Source organism: Pollicipes pollicipes, unplaced genomic scaffold (genome assembly GCF_011947565.3).
Source record: "Pollicipes pollicipes isolate AB1234 unplaced genomic scaffold, Ppol_2.1 Scaffold_7231;HRSCAF=8579_pilon_pilon_pilon, whole genome shotgun sequence".
In the NCBI taxonomy this organism is placed as follows: Eukaryota; Metazoa; Arthropoda; class Thecostraca; order Pollicipedomorpha; family Pollicipedidae; genus Pollicipes; species Pollicipes pollicipes.
The window spans coordinates 21,958,224-21,973,855 of NW_023597034.1; the positions used below are offsets into that span (position 1 = coordinate 21,958,224).

At 52.3% G+C, this 15,632-nt stretch overlaps 1 protein-coding gene across 4 annotated transcripts; it reads left to right on the forward strand.

Annotated features, from left to right (window-relative positions):
• The first annotated feature begins 337 nt into the window (after positions 1–337).
• LOC119109305 (uncharacterized) lies at positions 338–15,566 on the forward strand. Of its 4 annotated transcripts, none has more exons than XM_037232901.1 (5): positions 338–434; positions 5,891–6,146; positions 11,452–11,616; positions 12,554–12,667; positions 15,307–15,566. In XM_037232901.1, the coding sequence occupies exons 2-5, from the start codon at positions 5,954–5,956 to the stop codon at positions 15,426–15,428; spliced, it is 594 nt and encodes a 197-aa protein (XP_037088796.1). In that variant the 5' UTR covers positions 338–434; positions 5,891–5,953; the 3' UTR covers positions 15,429–15,566. The 4 variants fall into 4 exon arrangements, with proteins under 4 accessions (XP_037088796.1, XP_037088798.1, XP_037088799.1 ...); XM_037232903.1 differs by having other exon boundaries at positions 5,891–6,020; XM_037232904.1 differs by having other exon boundaries at positions 432–542; positions 5,891–6,020.
• The last annotated feature ends 66 nt before the right edge of the window (positions 15,567–15,632 follow it).

A 15,632-nucleotide genomic window follows, 5' to 3' on the forward strand; every position in this document is an offset into this window, starting at 1 on the left:
CCTTGTGCCTCCCTCCGCCTGAGCAACTGGCGCCGGCCCTGGCAGAAAGCAAACCATATCCCGTAGGATGGTGTCTGACCGTCTCCGAGAGCCTGGCCTGTTTTTTTTTTTTTGTCATGATGTCACCATAATCAGCTGTAATTCGGATTTTGTCAAGAATGACCGAACTTTTCGCCGTTTTCGCTTTGTGTTCACGACCCTGGGTCAGCTGGCCGGCTGCAGATTCACCACCCTGCGCTGGCGACTGGCCAGCCGACCTTGTTTACATGCGGCTCGGCGGGTCGACCAGTGGCGCCGCTCGGCGGCGTGTGAGGCGAACACGCCGGGGTCGCGCGTCGGCTCGCGCTCAGTGGAGGGATTTCCAGCTGAGGCGGGCTGTGCTTGCCGCGGGGCAGCGTCGCGCAGTCGGGAGCAGTGAGCGGGACGGCTGGCAGGTAAGGGCGGATCCTCCGCGCAGTGTGGGGATTACCGGGCTGAAGCGGACTGTGGTCGCTGCGGGGCAGTGCTGCGCAGTCGGGAGCAGCGTGCAGCACGGCTGGCAGGTAAGAGCAGGTTCTCCAGGCGGCCTGGGGATTACCGGGCTAGATTTCGGATGTTTTTTAGCCTGGCACTGGTCTACGGAAAGGGACTGCCCGCCGAGCGCCGTGCGCAAATGCGTCGAGATTAATGCAGGTACGTTATCATAAGCCACCTGATATAGATTGACACAATGCTGCTGTTGGCTGGTGCTTCTTGGGAAGTGAACCTGTTGTTTAAAAGGCATTGTGCATGCGCTCGCTGACATCCTTGACTCATCCTTGGTGCACATTACGCCGAACACGAAGTGTGGCGGCGACATTTCAGCAATGTTTACGCATGCACGCCGTAAATCGGAAAGTTCTTTAAAAGATCAATGTTTCACGGAATAAGCACATTTCAGTGAAAGGTTGAAGCGAAAACACCCCACATTATTTCGAAGCTCAAGTGATAAGAAACCATGTTGGATTGACTTGAACTGAATTCGACGCACACATGCGCCAGGTTCACCGCATCGATGCCCCATATGCGTCCGACGCAGTGGACGGGCTCTTTGCAGGTCGTTCTTTGTCCATAAACAGGGTGCTTGTCCAGGAGGGATGTGTCGGTTGACGCGATCTGCTTAAGCGGCTGATGCCCAGCACACTGGGCTATTGGTCGCAGCGTTAGCGTTTCCTGGACGGCAGCACAAACTCGCGATGTGCCGTGATTGGGAATGCTTAATTGAGAGCTGATGATGATGATAATAATAATAAACATCACGATGAACACGTGGTGTTAGCGATGGGTAGAAGCTCAACGTCCCACTCATCTGCCATGACACCCGCACATTGGAGCCAACCCAGATGGAGGCGATGTGTGGGCCACACGGCTGTCTTCGCTGACGCCGAACCGACCCTGCCTTTGAAGGTCAAACATCTGTTTACGTTCGCCCTTGTCAGCCACTCTTCCAGATTTCCGGAAATCGGTGACGGTGGTTCTGGTTTTGATTTCCGCGAAAAGAAGATTCTGGCGCACCCAAGGTTCAGTTGTAGTGCGAAGTAAATCATTGAAAATTCCGGTGTGATTCAGTGCCGTGTTCCGAAATGGAGGCATTTGGAGCTCTGTAACATGATCATTCAGGCGGGTCTTGTCTTTGTGCAGGCCTGTGATGTTTGTGGATCTGATTTCGTGATACAGTGGTCGTGATTGAGGTAAAACCTACACGCGAAATTTTCAAGGATGATTAATTACGATGTTTTACGCGATCCGTCCTGGCTCAGCATTCCACGCCTTATTTTCTCGAATTATTGCCGGTGCCTAACCGGCAACCGATGCTTTCACGACCACACCATGCACAATGCGCAGTGGCAGCGTATGATTTTTTCTTTCGCTGCGCAACGTGATAACAAATGACGTCACTGTCCTAAAAATACCGACAATTTCCTGGGCTTCAGCTTGGCTCAACCTAACCTAACCTAACTTAACCTAACTAAGCCCACGTAGCCCCTATCCCTTCTCCTACTCCTACTTCTACTTCTACTCCTACTCCTACCCGTACCCCTTTTTCTTGTTACCACAACAGGAGGCTTCGCCCCATGCGTAGCTAACTCATCGAACGCTGAGCTGACTCGCCTAACCAGCACTGATCAGCGCCATCTTTTGACGCTGTGGCGTACTGCGAACACCTTCGCCAGTGTGAAATCGTAATTATTTTGTTTTCAAGAGTAATGCGATACCATGCCGCTTTTTCAGATACTGGTTATCATATTTTGGTCTAGGGAAGTCTAATATAGTTGTCTTATAAAAACTGTTATATTCTGACAAGAAGTACGAACCTCGATTAACGCCTAATAAAGAGCCTATATCGTCCGTCCCGAAGTTACCTGTTTGTACTACCCGAAGGTATTTTGGGTGCCTCACTGCGTCCTCTGTCTTTTAACAAATGAGCCAGCCACAATGTTTAAAAGGTTCGCTCATCTTCCTCAGCCATCCAGCGATATACCAGCAAGCACGCATCTGTGGGGAGGCCGCTTGCAATCCCATCTATCGCAGGTGATATGTGTACGGAGAATCCCCCAGGCACATGCTGACACCACCAGCCACCTCGGGTGGGCTCAAGTCGCCGACCGCTGTTGAGGTATTTCCATCGCGGTGCAGCACAGCCATGGAATTTTTGGGTGGCAATTCAGTACGACGAGGTGACTGGGTTTTCCCACATTCGCTGTGTTGCATTGTTGCATATATGCAGCAGGCCTCACCAGCGGAAACGAAGCGGCGCAATTCGTAGCGTGTCTGTCACCTGTGCATGCACGCGTGCATCACTGGTGCAAAAGGTTCACCAGCGGGCTAGCGTAATGCACCAACAATGCGGGCCTGTATTTTCGCCATGTCCTGCGTGCCCTGTGTTTGCCGTGAGACCCTGATGCGTACCTTTATTTTGCGGCGCTGCAGTGGACAAAATTGGATGCAAATGATGCCACGCGAGACGTTGCTTGGAGAACTAAACAATGTCATCTGAAGCGTCGCTTGGAGAACTGAACAATGTCATCTGAAGCGTCGCTTGGAGAACTCAACAATGTCACCCGAAACCTTACTTGGAGAATGCTCACGAATCCCCAGAGTTTTGCACTGGCGGGGCTTGGTGCCAATTCGGGATTTAAAAAGGCGATTTATCAAAAAAGATTAGATAAAATTGATATGCCAGGACAAAAATTCACTCTTGAAGTAAAGCTAAATCATTGCTTCGTGGTTCACCTACCACTTTGATCAAACCGCCTGGTGCGCCGTCTGGTAGCACTCACGATGCTGGGTAAGATTTGCTACGAACATATTCGTCAGGTGTCGGAGCTCTGGTTCAAAGGTAAAGCAGATGCTAGGCTTTCGTTAAGTTTGCACACCACTTGCCCCTAAGTGACTGGTGCTCAGTTCATGTTATTCACCCTCTGAGAATTGCATTGAATGAAAAAGGTGTACTAAATTAACTGACCGTGAATTGAACAATAACGCCATTGAACAATTGTGACATTTGACGTAAGCTGGTGCTGTCAGATGAGAACGTGTCCGGCTTGGGAGTTACACCGTTGTCGGATGAAGCCCGTGGGGACACGATCGCTAGACAGCCAACAAAATCAACCGAACTGTCTTGCTACATTGAGCAGATGCCGCATTAAGCGATCTTTCAGTTCATCATGCTCAGGCTCCCCAGGTGTGTAGGTCAGTGACGTGACGTGACCTATATCAGAGCATTTCTGGACATGTCGAAGTCACTGTGAAATAAGATAGTGAAAAATAGACAACATAGCGCCATAGTTCCGTAGCCATTACTTAAAAGGGTTATTGTTACGGATACCTTCAGTAAGTGGCCACGGTGAAAAGCAAAATGGAAAGATTTCAGCTGTAAGTAGTCCGCTGAAAAGGCGATCTAAGATTGCTGGGGATAACGGTCCGAATAAAAAAGTCGGGACAAAGTGTCAGTGGAGTTAAAGGTGTCAAAATGGTAAAAGTTAACGGATGAAAAACGAAATAAACAAAGATCTCATTCCAACGCGAAGCGGGAAACGTCTGTAAGCTTGGCGGGTTTCCGTAGAATGGACTGCAGCTTTCCGTTGCTGGTGGAAGACGTTATTGGGGCGAGACTAAATGTTCATGCTATTGAGTCCCGTCCTAGCTTGGAGCGCGCGAGACGGAACGAAATGGGAAAGGACAGGACCCAGTGCACCTTGTCTTGCCTGGTATGTCCTGACGTGTCCTATCCGGTCTCATTCCATCCTAGCACCCCGACATCCTCGCCCCACCCTATCCCACCTCAACCCACCTCAACCAAACCCAACCCAGCCCAGCGCAACGCAACGGAACGCAAAGCAACGCAACGTAACGCAACGCAACGCAACGCAACGCAACGCAACGCAACACAATCCAATCCAATCCAATCCAATCCAACCCGTCCTGAAACCAAGACACTCGTGGCACGTAAAAGGCTTCCATAGATCAGCAGCTCAAGAGTTTGCTGAGGAAGGAGGGCGGCCGGAGGAAAAACCAACAGCATGGGTATCATTACCTTATAGGGGGTTGCTAGAAAAGATTAGAGAAATCCCTGTGCGATGCATCAGTACAGTCTTCAGAAGCAACTGAACGCTCCGGAGTGCGCTCCACAGCCAGACCACCGACACTTTAAGCCAAGAACTGCATGCACGTGTCATGCAATTGCGATAGGTCCTACAAAGCAGGAACTGGTCGCCCACTGTTGGTCGGACAGGATGAGCAGGGTGCCGGTAGCGCAGTGGCTAATGCGTCTGCGTTAACCACTGCGCCTATGGGGAACCAGAGGTACGGGGTTCGATTTTCCGCGGTGCCCACCCTTCCCATCAGGGTGAGAGGCAGGCGACGTCATATAGCCTCAGCAGCTGAGTGCGTCGTAAAGCCCCAATGACGACAACAGAAGTGGACGAACACAGAACGACAACCATCGGCGTTGAGACCTAACTTGGGCGTGGCATAGCTTGCATAGCTAACATGGGATAACATAACCATCATCAACAGCGTCCTTTGTTTGCACGAATTCGCTTCCATTGACCAGATGTCAAGTGCCCCACAATATCCATAAGGCGAATGATATCACATGTAACGTCACACGGGTTCCTTGGCCCGTTAGTTCTGTGGCAAACAGCTGGACTGGACTCGGGCTTGGCTTGACTTGAACTGAATATCGGACTTGACTGGCCTCTGCTGGACTCACAAAACTGCTAGTTCGAATCGAACTGAGGTCTTCTATTTTAGAACACAAGAGTTCAAATCCTGGCAATTCTAAGTAGACAATTTGGATTGTGACGCAGACTTGGCTGTTATCCAAACATCATTTAGTATTCGGCAATATTTCTGACGATCACCGTAGAATGCATTGGAAATGTTGTGTACTCGACGAGAGCACCAGGTGAGGATGATGGTGTATTATGAAAGTCAATCATGCCGTGGGTGATACCTCGTCACAGGTCTACCGTCTTACAATTCCGTAAGATTGTAGCTTGTTTTCATTTTATGTTTCACTGCAGTTGGTTATCTTTCTGCATACTTGGTCCTCAATTTTCCGTTTTTAATCACACGCCTCTTACACAAAATTTTCGTTTGACATTTTGTTGTGCCAGAATACCCTCAGGAGGGCTTGCATCAGATCAACAACCTGCCCTCTGATACCCAAAGCATCACTACCCCTTGACTGACAATGTTCCACTTCCCAACTGGGTTAAGGCCAGGGCCCAGCGAGCTGTACACGCTGCTGGCAAACAGCACCGCAGCACGTCCGCCAGTCCCGCATGCTGGCCTCCCGGCGCCGCCGGTGCTGCGTGCAAACCAGACGCCGTGACGTCACGGCCCTCCCGGTGTGTTTTTCCGGCAGGTGCGCTGAGAGCGAGACAAACCAGCCACTGAGCCAGTAACGGGGACCGCTGCCAGACCGAAGATGGCGTCGTCGCCGCGTTTGCGCCTGCTGACCTGCGTTTGGCTGCCGCTGCTGCTGGCCACGGCCGGTGAGTGTGGCTGGGGCCGGCGCGGTGACAGCCGTTCGGCCCAGGTGTTCCGCCTGGGGCCGCTGGCACGCGTCGGCTGCGTCGTGCTCACCGAGGAGGAGGCCGACCGGCTGGAAACCAACCGAGGTAAGGTAAACCGGCCTGGGATACGACTGGCTGCACGTGCTCGTCGCCGGGAGCTAGGGGCGCTGCTCGTGCGCGGTACCGGGAGCTGGAAGAGCTGCACGGCTCGGCGCCGGGAGCCGGGAGCGCCGCACGGCTCGGCGCCGGGAGCGTTGTACTACTGGGCGACGGGAGCCAGGAGCGCTGCACGACTCGGCGCGGGAGCCGGGAGCGCCGCGCGGCTCGGCGCCGGGAGCCAGGAGCGCTGCACGGCGCCGGGAGCCGGAGGCGCTGCACGTGCGAAGTGTTGGGGATTGAGGCCTCTGTACGGGCCGGGGTGAGGGCGGCGATGGTGACTGATTCTGGCCAGCGGCCTGCCATTGCAGATTGGTGTCGAGCAAAGATGCTCGTGGACTCCGAGGTCTGGATCCTGGGTGGCGGCATTCCAAGATTCATCTGAAAATTTGACCACACGATTTTTTGTTGTAAAACGACACGAGTTGAAGTGTTTGCTAATGAATATTGAATTACTTTATCATTTTAAGAAGCTCCAGGGTCCATTACTTTTTAACCAAATATTTCAAAGCGATTTCCAGAACCACCTTTTTAGGTCTTGTATATTTATTTCATGAAAAGAAAGTTGTTTCAGAGATTTGCCGTTGACGGGATATAAAGACATTACATAAACCTCAGGGTTTCAAGTGGCTGCCGAAGCTTATTGACCTGTTATGTCTAAGCAACGACATGAAATATCCGACTGCCGTTGTCATGCCACAGCCTGCTCTTACGGTCTAAATTTTTCCATTCAATGTTGAATGAACAAGGAAAGCAGTAAGATAGGAATAGCCATATAAACAATCGCTGCCTGATTTGAGGACCGGATTTAAGCGGAAGAACAGATTGCTGAACAGAACAGATGCTGCCTGGTTTGTGGATTGCCCCAATGGATCGAAAGTCCCTTGTTTGGAAATACCAAAGCTCCAACATTTTTCAAAATCCTGAATCTTTTTAGATCAATCCAGATCCATTGAAATACAGGATCTTGCATTCATCATGCCAGGTAATGTCCTGGAATCTAGTTTCTTCATTATAGTATTGTTTCATTATCTCCTGGGATCTGGGATGTTTTTTATATTTTGGAAAAAAATTCCATCGTCTAGAATTCCAAAAACTGTCCTGGGATCTGGGATGTTTTTTATATTTTGGAAGAAAATTCCATCGTCTAGAATTCCAAAAACCGAAATGAAAGAAACCGAAAAGAAGAAAACCGAAAAACAAATGTTTCCGACAAGCCACTGTACTTTGGGATTCACTTGTGAAATCTACGCACTAGATCCACGTCAGACATCGAAATGCCGGTGTCAGCGCGAACAATCTCCTGCAAGTGGACACGAGGACGTATCAGACCGTCGTACATGATCAATGGATAAAAGACTCATCTCGCCTACGTGGTCACAGGAAAATAGCTTCATCTCACCGTGCGGGATCAAAGGATAATAGCCTCATTTCGCCGTACGCGATCAAAGGACGAATGTCTCAGCTCGTTGCACGTAATCAAGGGACGCGTATCTTGGCCCGTTGCACGTGATCAAAGAACGGATGTGTTGGCTCGTTGCACGTGATCAAAGAACGGATGTGTTGGCTCGTTGCGCGTGATCCAATGACGGATGACTCAGCTCTCTGCGTGTCATCTTAGGACGGGAGTCTGCTCGCTCGCGTGTTTGACGGGAGCATTTGCTCACTGCATGTCACAGAATGATAGGGCTGTTTCCCTGGTGTGCATGTCCAGAAATCATTAAGCATTGCAAGGCGATGAGCTGCCTTGGCGGCTAGCTGTTACGCTTTTGAGATCCAGTTTATCTGTTAAATGCGCTGTCGGCAAACTGCTCGGGACTGGTGATTTCCTTCGCTGATTATGAACGTTTCCTGAGAAACATTATCCTCGGGCGAAATTATGTTGCCATTTGTGTGATTGCATCATTTGTTGTATTTTTTACCTGAAATCATTTGTTAATGATGTGTGCTGGTAACGACTATGGTTCTTATCCAGCATCGATTTTGCTCTTTTGAATGCCCTGCAGGGTGTCTTTGGGCTCGGTTGGTATGGTACGAACCGGGCCGTGCTGTGCAGGGACTGCTCTGAGCGCTTAGCGTCTATGATAGGGACATGGTCAGCGCGCTGCTCGGCCCTTGGGCTCTGTTAGTATGGTACGAACCGAGCCGTGCTGTGCAGGGACTGCTCTGAGCCCGTAGCGTCTATGATAGGGACATGGTCAGCGCGCTGCTCGGCCCTTGGGCTGTTTTGTGTTATCAGCTCAACGGGTCGTTTTGGGTCGAGGTTTGGTGAAGGCCACAGGAAGCGCGCCGTGTCAGTACGCTGAGGCGTTACGCGGCCGGTGGCTGGCCAGTGTCAGACGGCCCCGGCCTGGCGGCGGCGGCGGCTGGGGACGCGACGCCTGGCCAGGCCGGCGACCGGCCGCTCGTGCCGGACCGGCGCTCTTCCTGACCTTCGGAAGCCCCGGACGGGTATCAGCCGGTCTTGGGCGGCGCGGCGGGGGGAGGCCGAGAGAGGGCAGGGGACGCGTCACCGACGACTGGGACGACGTCGCCGCCGCAGAACCGAATGCTGCTGCCGGGCGACGTCCATCGCAGCGAGAGGTCTATCCCTGTCGTATTTTTTACCGAAACGTGCTTACTCCCTTCTGACTGAGCGCGGGCCCGTTCGCGCCGCTGCCATTTGAGACATGTTCGCCGTTCCACGCTGTTCGCAGCAGACGAGTTAACGTGAGACGTCGTCCACAGCGGAGATACTGCACGTACATGACAACCCATCCACACAACTCAGAACTAGGCAAAATGTTGACGTCATCCTCAGGAAAGAGGATTCTGTCCCCCTCCCCACGAAAGGGCATCCGACGATCCTTAGAATCTATTCTTAGAACCTACGTAATCCATGCTTAGAATCTGTTTTATTCACTTCAAAAGACGACTCACGTATAACGGATACTTGGACCATTTTTGAGAAGTATGCTCGGCTTAGACTTGAGATTTTTTAGCCTCGCGCTGCCTGAAGATGGTTCATGAAAGGGAATGATTCACATTTGAATGATTCATTTGGAGAAAGCATCAGGTATGAGGAAACAAGCTCACTTGTAATTATTGGTGTACTTAAAGTGGAGAACACTGCTCTAGACTGCACAGTTCTCTGTTGAATAAATATGCACCTCAATGCGTCATGGTTTGATTACGTCATCGTACCAATAATAAATCCAATAGCCGACCGTTATGTCTGGAAATCGTGCTTGCGAACGCCAAATATGAACGCTTCGACAGGTAAATTTTTCTCGGCCTTGGTAGCGGCATGGTTTATGCGATGGCAAGATTTGAATGAAGCTATTATGACGTCATGAATGCCAAGGTGACTTTGAAACACTCCCCGATATACCTTTCCCATTTCCGCGGGCATGTAGCTCAGAAACTAGGTGGGCTTTGGTCTTAAGGAGGACAGGATGGTGAGCAGCACAAAAAGGTTTTCAAGATCGCCACTTCAGCTCAAAACCCCATATAAATGTGAAACACTCGCTGTAATAATTATCATATTTTCCAACCACCTAGCAGAAATCAACACTCGCTGTGACTGGATGAAAACCAATTGTCCCACAGCTGCCGCTCCCTCCCTCCGTCCCTCCTGGTTAGTCTGTTTCTGTTCCCGCCCTGTTAGTTTCGTGTGTGTTATCTCCGCATTTTGCTCGGAATGAATCATTACAAATATTTTCGTATCAAGTATCTTTATACAAATCCACGTAAGCTGAAACCGTTGATACGATAATAACCCGAAATTATATTTCAAGTATTTAAGGTGATAGTTATTGGGGTTGCATGCTTCGAACTCCGCATACTTCATGTGATATCTCAGCAGTCAGTAGTAGGCATGTATTTGAACTATGCGTTGGAAGCGCGTGCTATGTGATAACTTGGCAGTAAACAGGCATTTGTGTTATGCAAAATATAGGGTGTCATGATATCAAATTCACAACGCATCTCCGTTTTATCCGCGAGGTAGTCAAACCACCAGTTACACAGACGCTCAGAGTAGAGCGTTTCGCGGATAAGACAAATTCGCGGATTGTGGATCCATCCACGCGCTGGATTGGACCGGATTATTCAAAGGTGTAGTGGACCGGCGCCGTCCCTCGCCTGTGAACCGGGTGCCTCTGAAACTGTTGCGTGGCGTGCGTAGATGTGTTACGTCCAACCTGGTGCCTGAATATGTTCAATGATGTGCTCATGCCTTTTGTTTATTGCAACCAGAAGCGATCTTGAACCCCGCAATGTGGAAGAGGTTGTGGATTTTTGGCCGAAATGATTGTGATACGATTAATAATATGATGAGCCTTGTTTGTGCTGGTCGTCATGCAAAATTGCATTCCCAACAGGCGGCAAGGCGTGCTTAGTATCTTAGCACCCACTGGTTTTTGACAACTACCCAACACAAATTTAATATGCTCAAATGTATCCACTATTCTGTTGATTCTTTTTTAAGTTCTTGATATGGAGGGACACTGGGATAGATTCATTCATATATATTTTTCTGGTAAGTCGGGCATGACCGGATCGGATTGAGCAATCTTTGCGAAAGCGAGGTTTGAGCGGATTGGATTGGGCAATCTGTGCGAAAATGAGGCTTGAGCGGATTGGATTGAGCAATCTGTGCGAAAGCGAGGTTTGAGCGGATTGGGTTGAGCAATCTGTGCGAAAGCGAGGTTTGAGCGGATTGGATCTGCACCAGCCGAACTAGACCGAACCGGACCGTGAAAATTCAATCCGTGAGCTGTTCTAGTTAAGGAAATATTGCTCGTCCTGCTAAAAGCAAGAATCCCAGCTTGGTGGCATGCATCGTGCTCGCTGTGCTAGCAGTGTAGCAGTGTACAAACCGAATGGATCGCCTGCTATGTGGTTTGCCTGGCACGTGATCGCTTTGGAATCGTTGTGAATACTTTGGCTGTAGTTATGCATTATACGGCGACAACATATTTTTAGCAAGTTAATTATTAACAGTTTTATGTAATACTCGCAATTCATTCATGAAAAGCTTGACCCTCATTGTCATGACAAGGAAAAAAACATATAGGTATTTGTTCTCAGTTGTTATGCTTTGCGTGTGACATGAAGATGTTTCGAATGAAAACTGTGAATGACCGGTTTGTGAGACCCGTTTCCCAGCAACCGCAAACCGGTGGACTCCGCAAGAACTCCGCTTTGTATGCTTTACTGTGACGCCTTCCGCGCATGACGCCACTCAGACGGGTGCCCCCCCCCCCCCCCCCAGACGGCAGTCGCCTGGCGGAGCGGATCGCCAGCCGGCGCACCACACCCAGCTCCCGGCAGCCCTCGTCGCCCGCGACGTGCCCCAACGGCGTCACGTACTTCGACGGCTGCAACTCGTGCTCCTGCGGCACCGAGCAGCTCTGCACGCTGAAGGCTTGCAACGATGGTAGGTAACGCTCGGTGCACCATGCACGCCGTGCGTCACGCGTCCGCGGTGGGAGCCGTGCGCCGCATTTGCCGTGCGTGACACGTCCACGGTGGGGGCCGTGCGCCGCATTCCTCGGGCTGAGGTCGTGCGCCACACGTGAAACAGGCCAGTTTTGCCGGTGAAACACGACGCGTGCATTCCTCGCACACGTATGCTGCCTTCCATCGGTCTCTTAGAGGCAATGCGTCTGTTTCCTCAAGCTCGGCACTTTTTAACAGTGTGCTGTGCTATCGCTTCGGAAACTGGAAGGGAAACACACACACACACACACACACACACACACACACACACACACACACACACGCACGCACGCACACACGCCCACGCCACGCCACGCCACGCCACGCCACGCCACGCCACGCCACGCCACGCCACGCCACGCCACGCCACGCCACGCCACGCCACGCCACGCCACGCCACGCCACGCCACGCCACGCCACGCCACGCCACGCCACGCCACGCCACGCCACGCCACGCCACGCCACGCCACGCCACGCCACGCCACGCACGCCACGCCACGCCACGCCACGCCACGCCACGCCACGCCACGCCACGCCACGCCACGCCACGCCACGCCACGCCACGCCACGCCACGCCACGCCACGCCACGCCACGCCACGCCACGCCACGCCACGCCACGCCACGCCACGCCACGCCACGCCACGCCACGCCACGCCACGCCACGCCACGCCACGCCACACCACACACCACCACACACCACACACCACAGAGACACTGCTCTCAGACACTGCTATATTTATGTGATATATATATATATATATATATATATATTATATATATATATATATATATATATATATATATATATGTGTGTGTGTGTGGTGTGATAGGTGTATCGCAGCGCGGGCCTGTTACATGTCTCCATCTGTTTCAGACACGATCGTCCATATATTCGACCCATGTCATGGCATAACATGTGGCTATCACCAACGCTGTCAGGCAATCTGTGTGGGGCAGGTGTGCCAACTCAGACCGCTATGCGTGTCAGGTGAGACAAAATTCCCTCGTACCCAACTTGCATCCGCCCACACCTAAACTTGATAACCGTTTTGTTGTGTACGTTATTTCAAGCAGCTGTGTCTCCACGTCTTGCTTTGCGTATGTTCGACAACATTGCGTTGATATGCAATAGTTTTATGATTGATGAGTTTGATGTTAGGAGCTGAAGCTTAACTGTTAAAGAGCTCTGTTGTGTTCGTCATTCCCAGCTGTTTTTCATCTTGTTTTGCGTATGTTCGACAACACTGGGTATGTAATGGCTTTGTGGCCGACGAGTTTGGTTTTAAAGATGTTGTGACCATCCAAATACCCAGAAAGTCACCACTGCCGTGTTCATTGGAATCGACAACTATTGTGCGCGACATTTGTTGACTCATTTCGTTCATGTGCTCTCGAGAGCCATTCATCTTTGTTTCGTCCTTGTTACCTTCATTCTCACGTGTATCACCGATGCAAAACATGGTTCGTTACGTCCCCATTTCAGATGCATGTCAAGCCCGAACGACAGCCATACAATTCGCTTGCACTAAATGCGTCCTGTTGGTTATTGTAATTCCTTGCATGCAGCAACCCGGTTGACTGCTTCCAAACATCAATATGAACTAGCTCCGCCCCATCTTAGGACCCCATCGTGTTCCACAGGGCGGCTTAATGATGCTTGTGTGTGTAAGGGGATAGGGGGCCATGGAGCGCTGACACGAGGGTTTTTGGTCCAAAGCTGCACGTCATGCGCCCCCAGAGCCTTGATCTGTACTCAGGCATTGGCGCTGGTTTGGGGTCCTGCCGCGGGGATGATGAGTGTCTCAGAGCAGGCCGATCTCCGCGCCCAGCTGCATCCTATATAGTGGAGCACAGCCACCTGCCTGTCCCGGTTGCCGTGTGTCATGCTGTTCGGCCGGGACCAGCCGAGCCGCTGTATAGTGGAGCACATCCCCCTGCCTGTCCCGGGTGCCGTGTGTCGTGCTGTTCGGCCGGGACCAGCCCAGCCGCTGTGTAGTGGAGCGCAGTCTCCTGCCTGTCCCGGGTGCCGTGTGTCGTGCTGTTCGGCCGGGACCAGCCGAGCCGCTGTATAGTGGAGCACAGCCCCCTGCCTATCCTGGGTGCCGTGTGTCGTGCTGTTCGGCGAGGACCAGCCGAGCCGCTGTGTAGTGGAGCACAGCCCCCTCCCTGCCTGTCCCGGGTGCCGTGTGTCGTGATGTTCAGCGGGGACCAGCCGAGCCGCTATATGGTGGAGCACAGCCTCCTACCTGTCCCGGGTGCCGTGTGTCGTGCTGTTCGGCCAGTACCAGCGGAGCCGCTGTATAGTGGAGCACAGTCTGCTGCCTGTCCCGAGTGCCGTGTGTCGTGCTGTTCGGCCAGGACCAGCCGAGCCGCTGTGTAGTGGAGCACAGCCCCCTGCCTGTCTCGGGTGCCGTGTGTCGTGATGTTCAGCGGGGACCAGCCGAGCCGCTGTATGGTGGAGCACAGCCCCCTGCCTGTCCCGGTTGCCGTGTGTCGTGCTGTTCGGCCAGGACCAGCCGAGCCGCTGTATAGTGGAGCACAGCCTCCTACCTGTCCCGGGTGCCGTGTGTCGTGCTGTTCGGCCAGTACCAGCGGAGCCGCTGTATAGTGGAGCACAGTCTGCTGCCTGTCCCGAGTGCCGTGTGTCGTGCTGTTCGGCCAGGACCAGCCGAGCCGCTGTGTGGTGGAGCACAGCCTCCTGCCTGTCCCGGGTGCCGTGTGTCGTGCTATTCGGCCGGGACCAGCGGAGTCGCTGTGTCCAGCCCCGGCCCGTGTCGTGGTCGGCTCTGTTTACGTCCGCGGGCCAGCCATGTCGGGTCCACTGCGCACCTCCCCTCCGGGCTAAGCGCCGCGTGTTTATGTCACGTGGCCGTGGCATTCGGCAGCTGGCTTTGGCACGTGGTGGTCCCACCCTCCGTCAGCAGACAAAGGTCGCCCGTCTCTGCCTTAAGATCCGTGGCGGCTGGTAAAACTCCGCCAGAATGAGATGTCCTCTGCGAGTGATCGTGGTTGTTTCCGTTGCTTTCTGTGCCTCGTATTGTCCTTAGATTCCCGCATTGTTTCTGATACCCTATCGCTGTGCTCCGCAGCAGCAGCCAGTTACGGCCGCAGAAGCGTTACATGTGAATAATAAGCCGTATGTGGGTCATCGTATCAACGGAGAACGCCACTGAGTCTGAAAATTGACGTAACCGAGATATCCTCTAATCCTGATACAGACACTTTTGATCGCCACGATGCATTTGCGGAGCAGTTCTTTAAGTCGCCAGGGCGTGGTTTTTGAACATTCCCAAGCATGCTATGATCTGCAAAAACTAGTAGAATGGATGTGTGGCAAAATCTGCTAGCATCCCATCAGTGCGCAGGTTTGGAGTATGCTTGCAAGGCCAGTTATCCGTCGATGGTTGTAGAAAACATTTTCGGCATGTCGAGTTGTGCTACCTGTGTCCTAGTGCGACATAAGTGCCCCCAGCGCAAATGCATTGTCGGTGGAAGCATCTTAAACGGTAAAGATGTCAAACATGGTAAAGGTGTCAAACCATGCCCAGTCGAGTTCAGCGCTACATGCGGTGAAGTCAGCAGCCTTTGTCTGACATCAGCCTGTCATCGCCCGTGCTCGCTTTCCAGACGACTCGCCAACCTGCCACAACTGTCCCTGGCTCTGCGTCGACGAGAGGCTAGGCTGCAACGACAACTTCAGCGGCGTCGCCTGCAAGCCGAGTCTGTCCTGCTACAAGCCCAACATCTAACCTTACCGGCGGCGCAGCTGAATGCCGTTTTACGTCCTCGGACATCTCGAATATGGTCGTGACTAAAAAAGCGCATTTATTGGAACGGTTTTGCAACTTGGCGCGGTACTTCGATGTCATAAACTATTTGTTGACGTGGCTGGACTTTGATGCAGACACTGGAGCCGGTTTGCACGCTGACCAGGCTGGGCTGATTTACGCTTA